At 46.2% G+C, this 20,952-nt stretch overlaps 1 protein-coding gene and 3 non-coding genes across 4 annotated transcripts in view; all 4 read right to left on the bottom strand.

Annotated features, from left to right (window-relative positions):
- Positions 1–20,688, bottom strand: part of LOC112214863 (apoptotic chromatin condensation inducer in the nucleus-like) — a 29,076-nt gene extending 8,388 nt beyond the window's left edge. The window contains 12 exon segments of the mRNA XM_042327166.1: positions 743–886; positions 1,039–1,190; positions 3,427–3,472; positions 8,411–8,534; positions 12,673–12,749; positions 13,233–13,837; positions 13,869–15,190; positions 15,192–15,865; positions 16,034–16,107; positions 16,933–17,044; positions 17,325–17,390; positions 20,519–20,688. Coding sequence (XP_042183100.1) covers positions 743–886; positions 1,039–1,190; positions 3,427–3,472; positions 8,411–8,534; positions 12,673–12,749; positions 13,233–13,837; positions 13,869–15,190; positions 15,192–15,865; positions 16,034–16,107; positions 16,933–17,044; positions 17,325–17,390; positions 20,519–20,653 — 3,531 coding nt within the window. The 5' untranslated portion in view covers positions 20,654–20,688.
- Positions 13,019–13,120, bottom strand: LOC112215092. The gene has a single exon (XR_002948193.1). It is a non-coding gene; the product is annotated as a small nucleolar RNA U6-53/MBII-28 (small nucleolar RNA).
- LOC112215091 lies at positions 16,398–16,516 on the bottom strand. Its single transcript, XR_002948192.1, has one exon. It is a non-coding gene; the product is annotated as a small nucleolar RNA U6-53/MBII-28 (small nucleolar RNA).
- LOC112215090 lies at positions 17,483–17,601 on the bottom strand. The gene has a single exon (XR_002948191.1). It is a non-coding gene; the product is annotated as a small nucleolar RNA U6-53/MBII-28 (small nucleolar RNA).
- Positions 20,689–20,952: the final 264 nt, after the last annotated feature.

Here is a 20,952-nt window from a genome sequence, read left to right as displayed (position 1 = left end):
TGGCCGCCTACGGCTATTCTTCAACAGAAATGCGTAAAACTACGTCACAATGCTGTAGACACCTTGGGGAATACGTAGAAAGCGTAAGCTCGTTGATGGTACAGTCACAGCCATATAGGGAGTCATTGGAACGCAGCGCTTTCAAAACCTGGGGCACTTCCGGATTGGATTTTTTACGCAGGCTTTCGCCTGCAACATCAGTTCTGTTTTACTCACAGACAATATCTTTACAGTTTTGGAAACGTTAGAGTGTTTTCTATCCAAAGCTGTCAATTATATGCATATTCTAGCATCTTTTCCTGACAAAATATCCCGTTTAAAACGGGAACTTTTTTTTTAACCAAAAATGAAAATACTGCCCCCTAACACCAAGAGGTTATTAAGAAACTCAACATCTTGTCTATTTACGATATTAATGTACTCCAATTATGTACTTTAATCTACAAATGCTCATACCTCACAGTTTACCTAAACCCTTCAATGGAATCTTCCAGGTTCATTCTGAAATCCATCTACATAACTCAAGACACTGTGATAACCGTCACCCTCCCCACTGTTGTTGTTCTGTTGTTTTCCCCCTGAACAAGGCCGTTAACCAACTGTTCCCCGGTAGGCCGTCATTGTAAATAAGAATTTGTTCTTTATTAACGGACTTGCCCAGTTAAATAAAGGTTCAATATTTTGAATTATACAGTAGCCTATTAAAGTTGGTCTGATCCACTCCCTAGGCCCCTTTCCCCACCTGTGTGACAGTGCGTCTGATCTTGAGGCCCTTGTCCAGGCCCTGGTCCTCCCTGGTGGTGTCCTCGTCCCCAGACAACTGGATGTCATCAGGGTGGAGATCCACCACAGCATCCTGACTGGGCTTGATGTCTGGGATCAGAGACTGGTAGGAGAAGGGGAGAAAGGAGGACAATGAGTCTGAATATAACAGCTTTGAACCCATGTTGTGTATGAATTGAAACAGGGATTTTTAGGGTGTGCTTTTCTTCAGATTGTGTGGCTGTCTGTATGTGTGTGTGCTGCCATGTACAGTACCTTGAGTGAGTCTGTGGTGATGCTGATGGATGGTTTCTTGGTGTTGACGGCCGTGCTGGATCCCCACCTCCTCTTCCTCCCAGCAGCGGTCCCGGACTCTGCCTCCCCCCCTGCTGCTGCTGCTGCTCCCTCTGGAGACGTCTTACTGCCTGCTGAGAGGATGAATAACATGGTAAGTATATATTTTTCACCTGCGTCGAATACAACAGGTGTAGAGTTTTACATTGAAATGCTTATTTACTACTACTACTTTGAAATAGTAACAATAAAAATACAAAAATATAAACAAAAGGAGTACTGCTACCATTGTACTGTAATTTAGCATGTTCGTAAGGATATTGTCTGCACAACATGAGGGGGATAATAAGGAAGAATAAAACTAACAAAAAGGGAATACTGAATTACAGACATAAGAATTATGATAGTCTGAGGTATATCCTAAAGATTGATTCTATACATCATTTGACATGTTTCTACGGACTGTAACGGAACTTTTTGAATTTTCGTCTGCTCCTAGTGATTGCGCATCGTGAGTTTGGATTACTGGGCTAAACGCGCGAACAAAGGGGAGGTATTTGGACATAAATGATGGACATTATCGAACAAAACAAACATTAATTGTGGAACTGGGATTCCTGGGAGTGCATTCTGATGAAGATCAAAGGTAAGTGAATATTTATAATGCTATTTCTGACTTCTGTTGACTACTCAACATGGCAGATATCTGTTTGGGTTGTTTTGGTCTCTGAGCGCGTACTCAGATTGTAGCACGGTGTGCTTTTTCAGTAAAGCGTTTATGAAATCTGACACAGCGGTTGCATTAACTGTGCATGCTCCTCAAACAATAGCATGGTATTATTTCATTGTAATAGCTACTGTAATTTGGACAGTGCAGTTAGATTAGCAAGAATTTAAGCTTTCTGACAATATCTGATGTGTCAGAAGGGAAATGTTCTTGTTACTTACTACCTCATTCTAAGGACCCTGGTATTAAACATCTCCCACTGATCCTCAACATGGGGACCTCTCAGGGGTGCGTGCTCAGTCCCCTCCTGTACTTCCTGTTCACTCATGACTGCATGGCCAGGCACGACTCCAACACCATCAAGTTTGCCGACAACACAACAGTTGTAGGCCAGATCACTGACAACGATGAGACAGCCTATAGGGACGAGCGCAGAGACCTGGCCATGTGGTGCCAGGACAACAACCTCTCGCTCAACGTGATCAAGACAAAGGATATGATTGTGGACTACAGGAAAAGGAGGACCGAGCACACCCCCATTCTCATCAACAGGCTGTAGTGGAGCAGGTTGAGAGCTTCAAGTTCCTTGGTGTCCACATCAACAAACTATCATGGTCCAAACACACCAAGACAGTTGTGAAGAGGGCACAACAAAGGCTATTCCCCCTCAGGAGACTGAAAAGATTTGGCATGGGTCCTCAGATCCTCAAAAAGTTCTACAGATGCACCATCGAGAGTATTCCGACTGGTTGCATCACTTCCTGGTATGGTAACTGCTCAGCGTCCGACCACAAGGCTCTAGAGGGTAGGGCGTACGGCCTAGTGCAACATTGGGGCCAAGCTTCCTGCCATCCATGACCTCTATACCAGGCAGTGTCAGAGGAAGGCCTTAAAAATTGTCAAAGACTCCAGCCACCCTAGTCATACACTGTTCTCTCTGCTACCACAAGACAAATGGTACCGGAGTGCCAAGTCTAGGTCCAAAAGGCTTCTTAACAGCTTCTACCCCTAAGCCATAAGACTCATGAACAGCTATTCAAATGGCTACCCAGACTCTTTGTATTTTTCACTTAACACTTCTTTTTCTTATATCTGCACTGTTGGTTAAGGGCTTGTAAGTAAGCATTTCACTAAGGTCTACTACACCTGTTGTATCCGGCGCATGTGACAAATCCAATTTGATTTGCAATATTTATTTACAGACACTGTAGTAAACTAGTCTAATCATATTGAAGTTAATTTCCTTGGAACGATAACTGCCACGTGATTCTCCGCCCATGCATAGTCACTAGGCAGCTTACTCTATTTCAATGAGGCGCACTAGATCCCGCACGCCCAACTAGAAGGAGCGGTAGGCTACTGAACTTGTGTGTGTGTGTGTGTGAATAATGCAACAAATATGTGCTTTTAGGTCGATCTAGTTTAAACGCACACAAAGCAGAAAGACGTCCGTTTCCAAGAAATGTTTGTCCAAAAGTAGTCTTATGACTGCCCATAGCATGAAAAATGCTGACGCGTCGCAATGATCTGTCGGGACCCGCGGCCTGGAATGTATCTAGACTGATGTGATTATTTTCTACGGTCTAGATTAGAGGGGATCCAGTACAGGACAGGCAACAGTAAGCCAAACTGGTAATACTCACTGGTCAAGGAGATCTTGCGTGCAGCGAACGCTTTAGGAGTGGTGCTCTGGAAAGAGAGAGAGGATGTAACAGATACCCCAGGGGCGTGGGGTGAGATGAGACCCAGACACTGTGACAACATACTAAACACACAGAGAGAGAGAGTGGTGGGGGATAGAGGGAGAGAACTGTCTGACAGGCTCCTATTAAACCACATAAGGAGAAGATGGGGGGGGCTTGGTCGATACAGAGGGAAACTCCAGACACGTTCGCCTCCACCTTTGTTCAAAGACACTGGAAGATTAAGACGAATTAATATGTTCCTACCGTGTGTAAGTGTAGCACTGCATCTTAATCACTGGACATCTAAAGTACACTCCTACTGGTGTGTGTTGGTGTAGGCACAGTGGTAATTCACAGAAAATCCTCCTACTGCGGTGTTGCTGTGGTGTGGGTGTAGTACCAACTGAGGACAAACCAAGTGCATAGAATATGCTATATAAAAGGGTCTAATTTAAGGCATCGGCAAGCTTTCCTCTGCTAGACTGTAGAGACCTGGTTGAGTATAAGACAGACTGACATTAACTGTATTAATGCATCTTCATGGAATCTGGGTCGGGGATAATAATGTTCAGACCAGGAGGATACCCTTGTTAATGATGTCTGGCTCTTCTTGTGTGTGGTAAGCAGAAAGACTGACTATACTGTAACTCTATATCTTTAATAAATCATATACTGAACAAAAATAAAACGCAACCGTATCTAAGATTTTTGATTATTTACAGTTCATATAAGGAAATCCGTCAATTGAAATAAATAAATTAGGCCCTAAACTATGGATTTCACATGACTAGGAAGGGGCGCAGTCATGGGTGGGTCTGGGAAGGCATAGGCCCTCCAACTTGGGAGCCAGGTCCACCCACTGGGTATCCATGCCCGGCCAATAAGAATGAGTTTTTCCTCACAAAAGGGCTTTACTACAGACAGAAATACTCCTCAACACCCCCCCAAGCGTGGTTACATGTGGTCTACGGTCGTGAGGCCAGTTGGACATACTTGAGACATCTGTGGCATCGGGTTGTGACAAAACTGCACCTTTTAGAGCGGCCTTTAATTGTCCCCAGCAAAATGTGCATCTGTGTAATGATCATGGAGTTTAAGTCAGCTTCTTGATATACCACACGTGTCAGGTGGGTGGACGATATTGACAAATGATTAACATCCCTGTTAGTCAGCATTTTACAAATTTGTGCACAACATAGAAAGTTTTTGTGCGTATGGAATATTTCTGGAATCTTTTATTTCAGCTCATGAAACATGGGACGAACACTTCATATTTTGCGTTTATATTTTTGGTGCAGTATATATAGTCTCTGATTCAGAGGGGTTGGGTTAAATGCGGAAGACATTTCAGTTGTACAACTGTCAAGATGTCCCCCTTTCCCTTTCATTATGTACCTTACATTTTGTTGCCCTTAATATGTACAAGGGCCTGTGTTGGTGCCTAAACATCTACATACAATGTTGTGAGTTAGTGTTTGGGTTGTGACGGAGTGTTCAATGTCACAGAGGTGGAGGGGTGGGCGCTGGAGACCTCATCTGTCAGACCAGAGACCCCTGAGCAGGTCTAGGCTGATACTGCAGATCCAATTCAGTGGATGATTCAAACAAAGAATGGTGTTCTGCCAGGAAATGCATGCAGACACTTAGGATAGGCTACATATCAAATTAGGATATTTTATCAACTTGAAACTGCAGTAATCATGACAGTTTAAAAAAAGGTTTATATTGAGTTACACATAGCAAAATGAAGTCAATCCTCCTGTCTTGAAATGAGCAAACAGATCTGAGAAGAAACTATCTGACATTACTTAAGTTATTTAAAAAAGTAAAATACATCTCAAATAGAGAGAAAAATGACAAGTCATTTCCTGGTACCATCGACACCTGATTCCTCACTGGCTTGGCTATGGCCCAACCGCACGGCAGTGTGTACTGTATCTAGGCAACAAGGGTCCAATCAGAGAAGGCAGAGGAGTGAGGGCGGGACTCGATTTGAGTGTGCTGAATGGTGATTAGCCGGCAGGCAGGAAGTGATCTTAGCTTTGGACTTGTTTTGTTTTTTCTCGAACGAGAGGGGGAAGAAGGCTTTTCTCAACTGACTGGTGCTTTGCTTGATAAAGAGTCATTTTGCCTTTAGCTTGTGAGGCAAGGGATTCCTGAATGGTTGGTTTAGCGACAAATATGGTTAGAAGGGGTCAAAACGTTTGAGGTCCCAATATAAACAAATTGGATCCCCTGATGTCATGACAGAATTTGTGTGACGTATAGACTTGCAAAGTTGCAGCTGAAAAGTCTGATGGTGTAATAACCAATAGTCCAATGAGACCACGGATTGAAGTTCACGTCCGTAATGCCTCGAGTAGTTTTATAAAAAGGTTCAATGAGGGGAGATGTTCTATAAATAGCTTTGAAAGTCTCTTACAGATGTCTGGACAAACACCCAGTTGTCAATTCAGAATGTAGGCTATAAGCACTGATGACGTATTCTTCGTGTGCACTGTAACCAGATTTGCCCCAATCTTTGATGCAGGTGAAAAGTTCAAATCAGATCCAGCAGTCTGATAAAGGCTGACCAGCCAATCAAGGCCCAGGTTGGCTGCTGGCCTGGCAGGTCAAGCCAATAGGAGCATTCAGAACAGGGGAAAGAGCCAACAAAAGGGCCCGCAGTAACAAAACAGTTCCATAAGTTCTTGCACTCAGAGGTTAATGTCTTTATGAGAAAATATGTAGTCCAAAAACATGTTAAGTCCATTTCAATAATCCACTTGAGTGTCTACATTGAAGACACATAGCTGGGAGAGGTGTCAGAAAAAGTCCACTTGGTGTCATTTCCGATTATCGGTTTGGTCCTTATAAGTGTGTAGGTGGTCCCAGTTCATTCAAGTCAATGAGGCAGAAATCATCTGCCTATTTACAGTCCTCTCAACCAGTAGGGGGCAGACTGGAAGGAAGACATGGGGATAAACAGCAGGAAGTAGCAGGACCTCTGGACTCATCTTGTCTGCAACGAGTCCGTAGTCCACTTTCTTTCTCTCGGTACGTGTGGAGAGTAGCTGTAGCTCCTCCACAAAATGGCGGAAGAAAGGGAAGGTGACAACAGGAAACAACGTCCCCCTCCCCCTCTCTCCACCAGGCAGTCCAGTGAGTAGGCTTCCCTCCCCAGGATTCTTGTGCTGGTTGTGGTTTTCGTGGTTTGTTGTGTTTCTGCCGGTTTTGGCTGGCTCAGCTCGGGACATTGGTGGGTCCGGCTCAGGTCGTGGTTGGCCTAGGGTTGGGCTGGAGTTGAGGCTTTGGTCCCGGGGAGGACTTGCAGGCTCAGCCTCTGGTTCCGTGGTTGGCTCAGCACTGACCTGAAGGTTAGGCAAGGCCTTGGTGGTTCAGCTTGTCTGTATGGCTCAGCGCTGGTCTTGGCTGGAGGCTTAGAGGGGAGGCCTTGCAGGCTCTGGCTCTCTGGTTCTCTCTCTGAGGCTAACTCAGTGCGGTCAGATGTGGTGTAGTAGTAGCTGTCACTCTGGGGCCTAGATCAGGTACAGCCGAGGCGCTTGGGCATAGCGGGGCAGAAGTTGGAGTAGTAGTAGCAGTAGTACGCAGGTACCATTAGGGACAATGGAAGAGGCATGGGCACCTTCGTAACAAAGCAATCAATGGGGTTTTAAAACAGCAGTCACACCAAGAGAGATAAAGAGATCATGGGAATGACAGAGATAAAGATGGACAGAGTCAGGCCAGAGAGAGCGCGAGGGGGAAAGAGAGCGAGAGATCATCAGTAGAGTGAGAAACAGAGGGAGAAAGAGTGAGAGCAAGAGTCAGTTGGGGAGAGAAAGAAAGAAAGCAGAGTCAGAAGGAAAGAGAAGGGGGAGAGTGAGAGACAAAAAGGAGGTAAAGAGAGAGGAGAGAGAGAGCCTTGATGCTCTGTCAGGGGCTATTACTCATGCAAACCCTGAGGTCATGGTCCCAAACACACACACACACACAGTGAGGGTGAGCCATTTCAAAAGGGTTTATTTAGCTGAATACCAAATCACATTAGCTTATAATCTGCAATATGTAAAAGAGCAGAAAATTCTCTGAAGTTATCTCATGGTAGATCAATCAAAATGAGGGTCCTATTAGCCAAGGTGCATTGCTGGTTTACAGCAATGCACTCAAGTAGTCAAGGTTTTTGCTAATTCCAAAATGGAAAACCAAATACATTTAACTCTGCTTCCCTTTGATGGCTCTAATTATTATTAGAAAACTGTGTATGGCCATTATAGGATTAGTGAAAATGTATGTATATTTATCTGAAAGTGAGTCCTAAGTGTGATAAGGAGGAATGTGACTGTAGATTAACTTAACTCACCCTCTCACAACCCCACACTGACACAGACACCCACACTGACCAAACAACATCGTGATGTGGAGCATGCATGCAGTCTGTGTGGAGTTAACATCTAATTTCACACCCCATTAGGGATGAACCGCCTGCAGTCCAGTCGCTTAGGCAACTGCTCTATGAAAATAATGAGTACAGAATAATGTGTGTGTGTATGGCACCTCTGTGTGGGAGTGTATGTTGCAAAGAATGGCTGTATCGAACTCCGTCAAAGGACGAGGAGAGGGGAGATCATTCAGTCCCAAACCTATGAGTGTTTTAACTCTAAGCCATAGTTACAAGGGCGTTAGTATGGTCGTTCACTGTTAACCTTACACATACGAAAGTATCTCTCCATAACTGTGTCTGGGTCCCAAATGGCACCCTATTACCTCGAATGCACTACCTTTGACCAGAGCCCTATGGGCCCTGGTCAAAAGTAGTACACTATATAGGGAACAGGGTGCCATTTGGGACTCACACGGTACCAGCCTTAAGCCATAGGATGAGGGTGGTTAGTTCCAGAAACATCCACTGACGTACCCCCCCTCCCCCTAGTTCCCAACCCCTCCCTCTCAGCGGCCTTACCTCCTCCATGCAGCCCTCACTGTTCTGTGGGTCCCCGACTGGGGTGGGCTGGGTCTGGCCTGGGTCTGGCCTCTCCACCTCCATAGGGCCAGATGGCTCTGACAGGGAAGACTGCTTTACCTCCCTGGGGGAGAAAGAGTGAGGGAGAGGGTGTGGGGCAGAGAGAGAAGATTATCATACAAAGATCTGAATGAAAATGTCATAAATTCTAAACATAGATTACATCTGTGGTATCTTGTCCTACCAACTCTCATTAGCCATGAAAATTGAAGAGACAATCAGGTACGAAGTAACTCAAATGTGTCCCTCGTTAAAAAGCAGAGAAGAGAAGATGGATGAGGCTACCTCTACCTCTACCTCGGAGAAGAGAGCCGGAGACACACAGAGGACAGATGGAGGACGAGAGAGAGAAGGGAAAGGTTGGTTAAGGCCAGTGATCTGGGACAGTGTACTATAAATAACTTACTCACACCATCAAGCAGCCAACTGACACCCAGCGCCGGGGTCACAAATACACCTCAAAACACACATTGAGGTGATTATTTACAGGGTCATAACATCGCTGAGTGTCAACTGATTGGAAATCTTCAATATTGCATCCTCAAGCCTTCCACCTCCTCCACACCAAAACAAAGTCATTGTTACGCATGTGTCTCCTACCCCCTCAAAAAACATACACCTGCAATCTGAGACCTGTAAGGGGCTAGGGGCCAGATGTCTACTAGAACTCGACCCCAGTGGGGCAGCAGTGCAGGAGCAGCTGGTCCCTTAAGTGATCATTAAGAGTGTGTGTGTGTTGGGGTAAGGAACTGCCCCTGTGTTTCACGAAGAGGCCCCCATTTTTTCAATTTCCTTTTTTATCATTAATCCTTGCTCTATACATTCAGCGTTGATTGTACATGTGGTACCCGCATGAGACAGTCTCATCAACAGTAAGCCTTGCCAGTTGGGAAAAGGAAAAGTATGTCACACCATAAGGGTACACGAAAACGACTTGATGGCCAACAGATGTCTTGTGTATTAATGATCTCCCATGGTGACACTTGCTCATTTAACATCACCACAACTCATCTCGCTTAACAAATCGGACACCAGAGCTATATTTATACATAGCTTTTTCTGATACCATCTATCTCAAGACAAAGGAGCATAAAAAATGACATGTGAAGTGGACAATTAAATCAGGAATACCCCCTGGATTCATGCATTATATTATCTATAGATTCATACCAGTGATTCGTGTGATTTGAGAGACAAACACACTGATTCATAAGGTGAGACAGGCAGCTTCTCTATCATTGAGATATATAAAATGGTCTCTAAACATCCAATGGATTCACAGTGAGTGTAGGTGAGTTTTAGTACACACCAGAAAAACATGTTATGACAGTCAAGAGTAACGAGGAAGTCATTCGATGTTTAATCAAATTAAACGCTACTACTGCATGATTCGCACCATTACGCCTTTAATCAAACCACTACCTGCTATACTACTTATTTATCCGTGTAATAGATTTGGTAATCAAGATTTAAAACATGAGTTATCACGGAGTTACCCCGGAATCTCCCATCCCCTCCCCCCCAACACGAGGCCATCCGATCCACACCCCCCGTGGACGTGGAGAGCGAGACTCACGTGCACGTCGCATGTAACACACTTCGTATGTAATAATCAAACGACCACGTCAATAGCTGACCATGACAACGCATGATACGACAGTTTAGCCATAATCCGAATATAAAAGGCACCAGACGGGCAGGTTGAACGAGGATTTGAGACATGACACAAGTGACAAGCTATCAGCGCGTTAGCGACTAGCGATGAAACCAAGGGTAACGTTAGCAGCTAGCAACGTAATGCCTAACCCCTCTCTATCTTACCCGTTTTTGTTGCCTTCTGACAGCATATTGCCGGGCTGGAACCCCCGACAGCCAACGCTCTATCGTAATTGATTACTCCGGTAAAGCGTGGATTAAAATCGAGGAGAAATCCTTATGCGGCTGCGGGGTTTGTGCACTGCGACGGTATCAGAGTAGCAATACACTCACGACGGCCATATTGGATAGCGAGCCGGGAGGGGAAATTAGTGTGAGGAGTGAGAGAGAGAGGACCCGTCTCTCTTCTCAGCAAAGAGGAAGAAGCGAGAGGGTTTACTCCACCCAAAACCAGACCACGAAAATAATACCACGAAATTGGAAATGTGTGTATACAGATCAATGAGTGTAGTGTAGACATCAAAAAACGACTATCAGAGTTGAGCCTCTTGTTCACACGCGTATCTGCCCTTATTGGCCAATATGATCCCACCTGACATCCATCTTTGAGGACAAGCACTTCCATTGTTAGAGTGGTCACTCGACCATCTTGTCAATAATAGATAATGGCCAAAACCACACCAGCTGTGGGACTGCCGCATTGGGCGCCTGACAATAAACACGACTACGGCTACAATCTTTGCCGCTGCCTTGGATGTCCCAACTCTGACTTTACCAATGATGTAAATAAACCCTGTATTGCGAATGCTATGCATTGGTCAATTAGAGGCTTTGAAGACTTCGGTCGGCCATAATGGCGCAGTCCTCCATAGGAATTGTACAGTGTTTCAAGGGCAAAATTACATGTATGTTGTTGTTGTAGTGGGGACAGTAAACAGAACAAAAAAAGATGTATGAAGGTGTCTAATAGATTTAGTGGCAAAAACAAATGTAGGAAATTTCAAAATATTTTTACAACGGTGGGGGAGTGGCAAGATGGTGGCATCAAAACAGCGCCCCCTGTCAGCCATCTATTGTATATAAATAATTGGACATTAACCAATTGGAAGTTGAAACGTAAAATGGTAGGAGTTAAGTGAAGAGTTGGGACGTCCCAAGGATATCGCTAAGCACTGACCGTTGCCCTTTTCTATAATATCTAGTCGTGTGAGTAAGCGATTTGACTGTTTACAACGCTGCTGGAGAAGCTAACGCTATATTGTAACAACTTTACAGTTGGGAGTAGAATTGCATCGAATTCTACATTGGTCAGAAATTATCGCTTGAATCAGTTAAGTTTCCTTTCACGACCTCAAGCCAGAACGTTGAATAAAATGATATTTTAACGTGCTTTACCGGTTGTCCATGTAGTCGTTGGTCCTTTTGGCAGTAGGAATGTGAGACTATATCCACAGGAAAGTATAACTACACAAATATGTTAAAGCGTTGGTAGTGCGTTCAGATTTCACCTGATTTCTATCACGAAACGTATGTATACTTGCCGTGGACGTGTTTACATGGTTCTGCGCATGCTACAGGTGATAGAAATCTCAACGCAATTTGAAAAATATGTAATTCTATCCTGTGCATATATTCTCACATTCCCGCCGCCAAAAGGACCAACTAGTAAAGTACAATAAAATATAATTGTATTCAACTCTCTGGCACGTAGAAGTCTTGCGAGGAAACTTTCCTGATTCAAACGTTCATTTCTGTCAGACATAGAATTCAATGCAATTCAACGTCGGGTTTCCAGGCAAGGAGTGGTAGAAAACACATTAAAACCCATGAAACATATACTTCACTCATGGTCATTAATAGACATTCAAACGTCATGATGAGACAAGACACATACAATATACCATCTGCGCACACACACATCCACACATGTTTTCTGATGGTGCTTCCTGCTTTTATTATAAATCATTAAACTCTCAATTGCTACCTTGCGACGTCCATCCACTCCTGGAGTCCAATCCTCCACGGCTCAATGACCAGAATGAAGTGTTCAGCATGTGTTCAAGTCATCCAAAGACACATTCACATTGCAGACAAAAAAAATAATGGCGGCAGAGACGAGACATTGGGGGGAATAGATGATAGGATATGGACTGTTGCAGGTGGTAATAGTGTGTGTGTGCACCTCAATCATGTTTCTTGTGCATATAAACCCACAAACTGGCATTCAGGATTGTATTCAGCTGGGGAAAATTAATTAAGTGACAGACAGGTGTGAGAGAGAATTATTTTGTGAATCTGTGTAGGCCTATATCAGCAATACCGTGAGCACAATGTCACTTGGTTTTGAAAGGTTTGCAGAAGCTTCCCCTTACCAGAGCCAGAGTGCATATACAGAAATATCTACAATTGATAATGCATGCGAAAGAGCAGGTGGGAAAATGTGAGCACCTCACCAAGGATTGTTTATGTGAAGTGTGTGTTAGTGCGTGCAAAGAATAGCAAGGAGTGTGTGTGTGAGAGCAACTCAAAATGGTACTATGGCTGACCTGGCAGATTGTTTCTTCTCTCCTCCTTTGTACAGTCTTCTCTTTTCATCCCCTCTTCCTTTTCCTGTGCCAGTCTTCTGATAAACAAACAAAAGAGTGAGAAAATCACAGACAATTGGCAATATATAGCAAAATATCAACGTGTTATGTTAGAGGCAAAAATAAGCCACTTTTAGATCAAGTCAATGTGATTCAATAAAGAAAAGTTAGACAAGATGGGAATTTGTTAAGGAGCAAGGCATACGATTGTATGAGGAAAGAGAGGTTGTGGAAAATAAAATTAAGAAATAAGCATGGCATATGCAGGTCATGAAGCATCTTTCACTAGTAGTTCTCAGCCCACACTGAACCAGTCAGTATGAGAAGGTGAGTTTAACTCACTTGCACCCACACTGACACACTGTCGGTCTGGCACATCAGTATTAGCATGACGGGATCATCATCGGACAGAAGCATAAGCAAGAACTAATGTGTACACTGCTCGAGCACTGTATTGTGATGGTAGCTTGTCATTGCAGAGAGAAAGATTCGATTGACATCCAGATTAGCCAATCACTAACCTTTTTTTTGTCCTGGGAGGAGGTGGAGCCAGAGGAATGTGACGAAGAGGATCCAGAGTCCGAGGATGAAGAGTCGCCACCACTAGAGGGAGATGACCTCCTGTGCCTCGCCCTCTCCCCACATCTGCCTCGCTCTGCTTCCTTCTTCCTCTCATCTTCCTTCCTCCTCATCCTCTCATCTTCCTTCCCCTTCCTCTCATCTTCTCCCTTACCTGGGTAAGAAGGGGGTAGAACAGGTCCCATGGGCTCAACCTCAACAGTCTCTTCAGGTCCCCTTCTCCTGGTCTCCCCGGGTTTAGAAGTCCCCTTCTCCTGGCTGGCACGCTCCTTCTCCGCCAGGCTGGCACGCTCCTTCTCCGCCAGGCTGGCACGCTCCTTCTCCGCCTGGCTGGCACGCTCCTTCTCCGCCTGGCAGGCACGCTCCTTCTCCGCCTGGCAGGCACGCTCCTTCTCCGCCTGGCAGGCACGCTCCTTCTCCGCCTGGCAGGCACGCTCCTTCTCCGCCTGGCAGGCACGCTCCTTCTCCGCCTGGCTGGCACGCTCCTTCTCCGCCTGGCTGGCACGCTCCTTCTCCGCCTGGCTGGCACGCTCCTTCTCCGCCTGGGCTGGCACGCTCCTTCTCCGCCTGGCTGGCACGCTCCTTCTCCGCCTGGCTGGCACGCTCCTTCTCCGCCTGGCTGGCACGCTCCTTCTCCGCCTGGCTGGCACGCTCCTTCTCCGCCTGGCTGGCACGCTCCTTCTCCGCCTGGCTGGCACGCTCCTTCTCCGCCTGGCTGGCACGCTCCTTCTCCGCCTGGCTGGCAGGCTCCTTCTCCATCTTCTCATCGTCTCCTCCAGCTTTCCATCCAGGCTTCTCCACAGACGCCTTGTTCAGTGCGGTGACCTCCATGGTGTCGTCTGTGTGCTGCTGTGCCCCTGAGACAAGGACTACCTGGGGTCTCACAGATATGCAATGGGGTTCAGGGAGTTCCCCTGGGGTGGTCACCACCACTGACCCCTGCTGCACAGGTTTGGGAGGGGAGGTCATGGAGCCGGAGGAGGTGTCGGAGAACATGCGGGGCTTCTTGGGGGCGATGGCAGGTGGGGAGGTGGTGGTCGTCATGGCTGAGCCGGAAGCGGAGGAGAGGGGTTTGTCCCTGCCGAAGGGTGACTTTTTCTGGGTGTCTCTCTGGTCCATCACAGGCTCCTCTGACCCCCCAGACCCAAACTGTGACGACGCAGATGGAAGCGTCAAGTCACGTCCACGCTGCCATGGCGGCAGGTGACTCTCCTCCTCCTTCAACACCTGCTTCATCTTCCTCTCCTTTTCCTCCGCCTGCTTTGTTTCTTTCTCTGTCTTCTTCTGTGCCGTCTCTCCAGATGGATCCTGGGGCTCGGTTGTGAGGGTTATGCTGGGGACAGCTGTCACAGACAGCAGAGGGAGAGGATGGGACTGGGCTCCTGATCCAAACATAACCACTGGTGCAGGGACCTCAGGTACAGTGACGAATCCCGTGTGCCCTGTGCTGCTGCTGCCTCCTGTGTGGGTGATTGCAGCCCCAGGGAACATGACCACCTCAACCCCCGGTCCTGCTCCAGCTCCTGGGCTGCTGCCAACTCCATCTCCTGGTCTGGAAGCCTCCCCCCGAGGACCTGTCTGGCTGTCCGCCGGCGCACCCTCGCCTCTCTTCCCGTAAGCTCCCTCGGACGCCATCTTGCGGGCCAGCAAGGAGAGGGGTCCGGGTCGGCGCTTGGCTCGGGGCTCTGGGCTGCTGGATCGGGAGCTGGAGTCAGAGTCCTGCCTCTGGAGACCACCTGGAGGGGGGCGGACGGACACCCCAGCCCCTTCTGGATCCTCATCCATGTCGGGCGGGCTCTGTTTGGGGGTGTCGGGAAGGGGGAAGGAGAGCTCTGGGGGTGGAGAGGGGGGCGGGGTGGGCTGGCGGAGCTGCATGGGGGCTGGTGTACTACCTGCTGAGGGGGATGTGTTGCGGAGGCTGGAGCTTGCGTCTGGATCTCTCTCGGGCCGCTGGCACGCTGGGGGAAGGCTGCTGGAGATGGGGGGGAGGGGCTAACCCTCTTCCGCCACCTCTCCTCGCCGCAGGTCCCCACTCATCTTCATCCTCCTCACTGCTGTCATCATCATCGTCACAGTCTTCCTGGACACGGTTACTGCCAGCTGCTGCCCGGGCGGAGCGGCTGAGGTGGAGCACAGAGTGGGCGGGACGGTCGTCATCCGCTGGGGCGGTGCCTTCCTTCTCCTGGGTCTGGGCGCGGGGGGGCATGGATGGGGGCAGGCCCTGGCGCTCAGGGTCCCCTAGGACGCGCACCGAGAGGGAGGCCACAGCTCGGGGCGGGGAGGGGGTGGTGGGCTCCTCGTGGTGGAGGCCATGTTGGAGGGAGGGACGCTGCTGCATCCAGGATCCAGGACCTCCGGGGGCGTCAGGAGACTCCTGAGGCACAGAGCCTGGGCCAAAGTCTGGTCTGCGAGACATCATCCCTTGGCCCATCATCCCCTGGCCTTTCCCCATCATCATTCCTTGGCCCTGGTGCCCCATCATCATCCCTTGGCCCTGGTGCCCCATCATCATTGGCCCTCCTCCACCCTCTTCCTCAGCCCGTGTCAGTGGGGGCTGGGAGGGCATGGGGCGATGCTGGGGTGGGAGAAGACAGGTTGGGGGAAGGAGAGAGAAACATTTTGACTGTTAGCTAGGCTGATATGAACAATATAACTTATAGGAGAATACATATATCTGGAGGACCGTTCAAATGTGGTTGGCTTTTTAGCGTCTTCTGCTACTGTCTGTGTGTAGGCTACTGACCTTGTCAGGGTTATAGGAATCGCTGTCGTTGCCCTCCTCTGTGTGCTCCTCCTCCTCGGGGCCCGCTGGGCTTTCTGTTTCACAGAGAGGTTAGAGGTCAGGGGTCAGAGTTTACCCAAAAAAGGCCATGCAGCACACCATTTGTTTGACAACAAAATAAGCTTTTTGGCTATTTAGAAAGGATGAAACTGGGACGTCTCCAGACTCTGCACAACAACTCAATTGGGAATGGAGTAAACAAAGACTGCTCACTCACTTACCAAAATAAACGGTATACAATAATAAATTAAACTGACAGAAGTTATTTGTAGCCTTTTGAGTAAAATATATTAGAGTAGGTTAATCATGGTTAATTCCTAGTAGTTCTCCTCAGCCCACACTGACCAAGTCAGTATGAGAAGGTGAGTTTAACTCACTTGTACCCAGATAGACACACTGTCAGTCTGATACATCAGTATTAGCATGGCGGGATCATCATCGGAGACAATAAGGACTTGGGTGACATAACATGGTGAAATGGGCCCACTATCCATATATGCTGATGAGAAATTCACTCAGGTACACCCATATGCAGATGTATAGGGCACTAATCTAACTGCCCTGCATTCAGGTATATACCATTGTTAACAAACACTATTGTGCCACTATCTATCCAGACATACATGTGCCAACTGCACAAAGCATTGGGTCCATCATCCAGTGTTCAGGTAGAGAGGAGATGTCCACACTAGCATACCACTTAGAATGTATTCTCAAAACATTGCTTCACACTAAGTAGTATGCTAGTGTGGATATTGGAATAGACTGGGATTATGTTCCAATGCCCACTCCACACTAGCATTACATGCTAAGTAGTGTATGCTAGTGGGGATATTAGAGCCTTGTTGTGGATGTCTTACCATCGGCCTCGGCTGCCTCCCTGGCCTCTCTCTCCAGCCTCTGGCGGAGGAGCTCCTGCTGCTGAGCCAGGTACTGCTTTATAAAGCTGTTTTGGCTCATCTCCTCCCCAATCTAAACACACATGGGATATAGGCACAACATTAGAAAACGGGAAGGGAAAGGCTATCTGTGTAATTTAATATATACAGGACTCACCCCAATCTAAAAATATATAAGACAGACACAACCTTAAATGTAACGATACAGGTAGAAATACTGTATGTTCTAATCAATTTGAGGGTAAAAAAAAAATAAAGCTCTCGTCAAACACACAGATGACTGAAAATTAAAATCAAGTAACTTCCACCTAGTGTTGAATCTCCAATCGGTAGTGTTTTGCTTGGGCTCTTACCTGGGAGTTCGGCTGGAGCCCAATATGGGGAGTGGAGGTCCTCTGAAGATTCTCCAACATTAGAGCCTAAAACAGAGAGCAAAATACTGGTTGAAACACACATCACAATGCTGTTGTATTTTCACAAAAATGCAGGTGAGTAAGAGCTATTTTTTAATTCTCCTCAGCACACACTGATCAAGTCAGTATGAGAAGGTGAGGCTAACTCACTTGCACCCAGAGAGACACACCGTCAGTCTGGTGCATCAGTATTAGCATGGCGGGATCATCATCGGAGAGTAGCAATACAGTAATAAACATTTACATTGTCAGCAAAACTAACCAAATTATTCCAAGCACATACATGAAATCAGTCAACATATAAGGGAGATAAATGTAGCACCATAGATAGGCTGTTGTCCTGTTGTTCCTATTTGAGGTTGACCGATTAATCGGAATGGCCGATTAATTAGGGCAGATTTCATGTTTCCATAACAATCGGAAATCGGTCATTTTGGATGCCGATTTTTTAAGAATCTTTATTTAACTAGGCAAGTCAGTTCAGAACACATTCTTATTTTCAATGACGGCCTCGGAACGGTTGGTTAACTGCCTTGTTCAGGGGCAGAACGTCTGATTTTTACCTTGTCAGCTCGGGATTCAATGTTGCAACCTTACGGTTAACTAGTCCAACGCTCTAACCACCTGCCTCACGAGGAGCCCGCCTGTTACGCGAATGCAGTAAGAAGCCAAGGTAAGTTGCTAGCTAGCATTAAACTTAATCAATCATAATCACAAGTTATAACTACACATGGTTGATGATATTACTAGTTTATCTCGCGTGTCCTGCGTTGCATATAATCGATGCAGTGCGCATTCGCGAAAAAGGACTGTCGTTGCTTCAATGTGTACCTAACCATAAACACCAATGCCATTCTTAAAATCAATACACAGAAGTATATATTTTTAAACCTGCATGTTTAGCTAAAATAAATCTAGGTTAGCAGGCAATATTAACCAGGTGAAATTGTGTCACTTCTCTTGCGTTCATTGCACGCAGAGTCAGGGTATATGCAACAGTTTGGGCCGCCTGGCTCATTGCGAACTAATTTGCCAGGATTTAACGTAATTATGACATAACATTGAAGGTTGTGCAATGTAACAGGAATATTTAGACTGATGGATGCCACCCGTTAGATAAAATACGGAACGGTTCTGTATTTCACTGAAAGAATAAACGTCTTGTTTTTCGAGATGACAGTTTCCGGATTCGACCACATTAATGACCTAAGGCTCGCATTTCTGTGTGTTATTATGTTATAATTAAGTCTATGATTTGATAGAGCAGTCTGAGCGATGGTAGGCACCAGCAGACTCATAAGCATTCATTCAAACAGCACTTTTGTGCGTTTTGCCAGCAGCTCTGCTGTTTATGACTTCAAGCCTATCCACTCCCGAGATTAGGCTGGTGTAACGATGTGATGTGAAATGGCTAGCTAGTTAGCGGGGTGCGCGCTAATAGCGTTTCAAACGTCACTCGCTCTGAGACTTGGAGTAGTTGTTCCCCTTGCTCTGCATGGGTAACGCTGCTTCGAGGATGGCTGTTGTTGTTGTGTTCCTGGTTCGAGCCCAGGTAGGAGCGAGGAGAGGGACGGAAGCTATACTGTTACCCTGGCAATACTACAGTGCCTATAAGAACATCCAATAGTCAAAGGTATATGAAATACAAATGGTATAGAGAGAAATAGTCCTATAATTCCTATAATAACTACAACCTAAAACTTCTTACCTGGGAATATTGAAGACTCATGTTAAAAGGAACCACCAGCTTTCATATGTTCTCATGTTCTGAGCAAGGAACTTAAACGTTAGCTTTCTTACATGGCACATATTGCACTTTTAATTTCTTCTCCAACACTTTGTTTTTGCAATATTTATACAAAATTGAACATGTTTCATTATTTATTTGAGGCTAAATTGATTTTATTGATGTATTATATTAAGTTAAATTAAGTGTTCATTCAGTATTGTTGTAATTGTCATTATCACAAATACATTTCAAAAATCGGCCCTTTTTTTGTCCTCCAAATAATGGTATCGGTGTTGAAAAATCAGAATCGGTCGACCTCTAGTTCCTATGAACCAACTCTAGCTGGAGTTGTTTCTGTGCTGCTGCAAATCATGCCCAACACGTCATCATCGTGGTCAGAAGCAGGGTCTCAAAACACTCATTCTCTCTGTCCTGTCCTCTGCATGGATATGATATTCTAATGAACAAAGCCGTTTTTATTCCATATAAATAGGGAACGTAGAAGCGAAAGGGATCGGTCGATGTCAGTTACATAGGAAGGGCAAAGCTGCACGGCGATGCGTAAATCCAATTCGACTCGGGTCATTAAATTTATAGAGTGCCAGCAAACCTTTAGTTTGCATTCAATTTGAAATTCGGGAGAAGAATAGCCCATTTTCACACACAGGACATTGTAATAACACAAGCAAAGGAAACTGCATGGCAGATTAAAAAACTTGTCGTTATATCTGTGTGGTTGCTGAGCATTGTGTGCAATTAAGTTATTACGCCACTTATGTGGCAATTATAATGCAATTGGGGATTTGCTCATTCTGATGGTGGGCACATTCATATGCAGCACTAGTGTTTAGGAAAGCGATTTATTTTTCAGCTGTGGTAGTGTTTAGGAAAATTTAATTTAGGCAAATAGTAAATTGAAGAGGAAAGGAAAAGCAATTTCACGTTAATTATCTCCTAAACATGCTTGTCTTGCTAAGCGAACTATGTAACTAGTGAGCTACTATAAACCGTGCATATGGGCAGGCGCGTACCCAATCCCCCTGCCCCCTCCTCCCAGAGCGCGGGCCCGAGGACAGCAGCTCAAAAATACAGTAGAGGGACTAGTACCGCTAGTTAGCTCGCTAGCATAAACACACACTCCAGTTGGGCCTTCAGTTCGGGCCGTGCAACACATCTCAACTTTGAAGAGTGTTGTACCACACTAGACATAGTTTTAAATTTGCTTCGACATCTTTAAACACACTGATGCATAATTCGCTAGACTTGAAATCTTCCGCACGGGTATGAGTGCCAAATATTATGCATTCCCCCGAACTACCGACACACGGCCTATAACCCCACTCTATAGCCTCCTGCTGAACTTGACCAGCTTGTTGATAGAAGCAAAAACCTGAGCCAAGCTTACCCCTTTCAGTCGCTTAATGAGTGTATTTTTCGCCCCGCTTTTAGGGAGGCATCGTTGCTCCAAAGCGGCTTTCAAGTCTGCCACACGGAGCGATTGTAGAGGTTTACCATTCAGCGTAACATCTTCATCCGCCATTTTGCTTTCCTGTCACTCGCTCTGTCGACTCGCTCGAGCTCCAACAGGCGTCACTACGTCTTCCGAATCCCCGCTAACGTCACGGTTCGGAAATCTCCGGAGGGGGTGGAAAGAGATCGCTTTCCCTACTGTAGTTACCAGCCAATACTGCACTAGCCTTGTTAACGCTTCAAAAAATATTTTAAATGACTTCACATTATTTAAACTTAACTTATCCATGTGAGTGTCCTTTCCAGAACCAGACAGTGCACAATATCATGTCAGAAAAATATTGACAAAAAAAACATGTAACAAAGTGA

Source organism: Oncorhynchus tshawytscha, linkage group LG09 (assembly GCF_018296145.1).
Source record: "Oncorhynchus tshawytscha isolate Ot180627B linkage group LG09, Otsh_v2.0, whole genome shotgun sequence".
Lineage (NCBI taxonomy): Eukaryota > Metazoa > Chordata > Actinopteri > Salmoniformes > Salmonidae > Oncorhynchus > Oncorhynchus tshawytscha.
The sequence above is the reverse complement of the archived record's forward strand: the minus strand, read 5'-3'. Positions and strand labels throughout refer to the sequence as shown.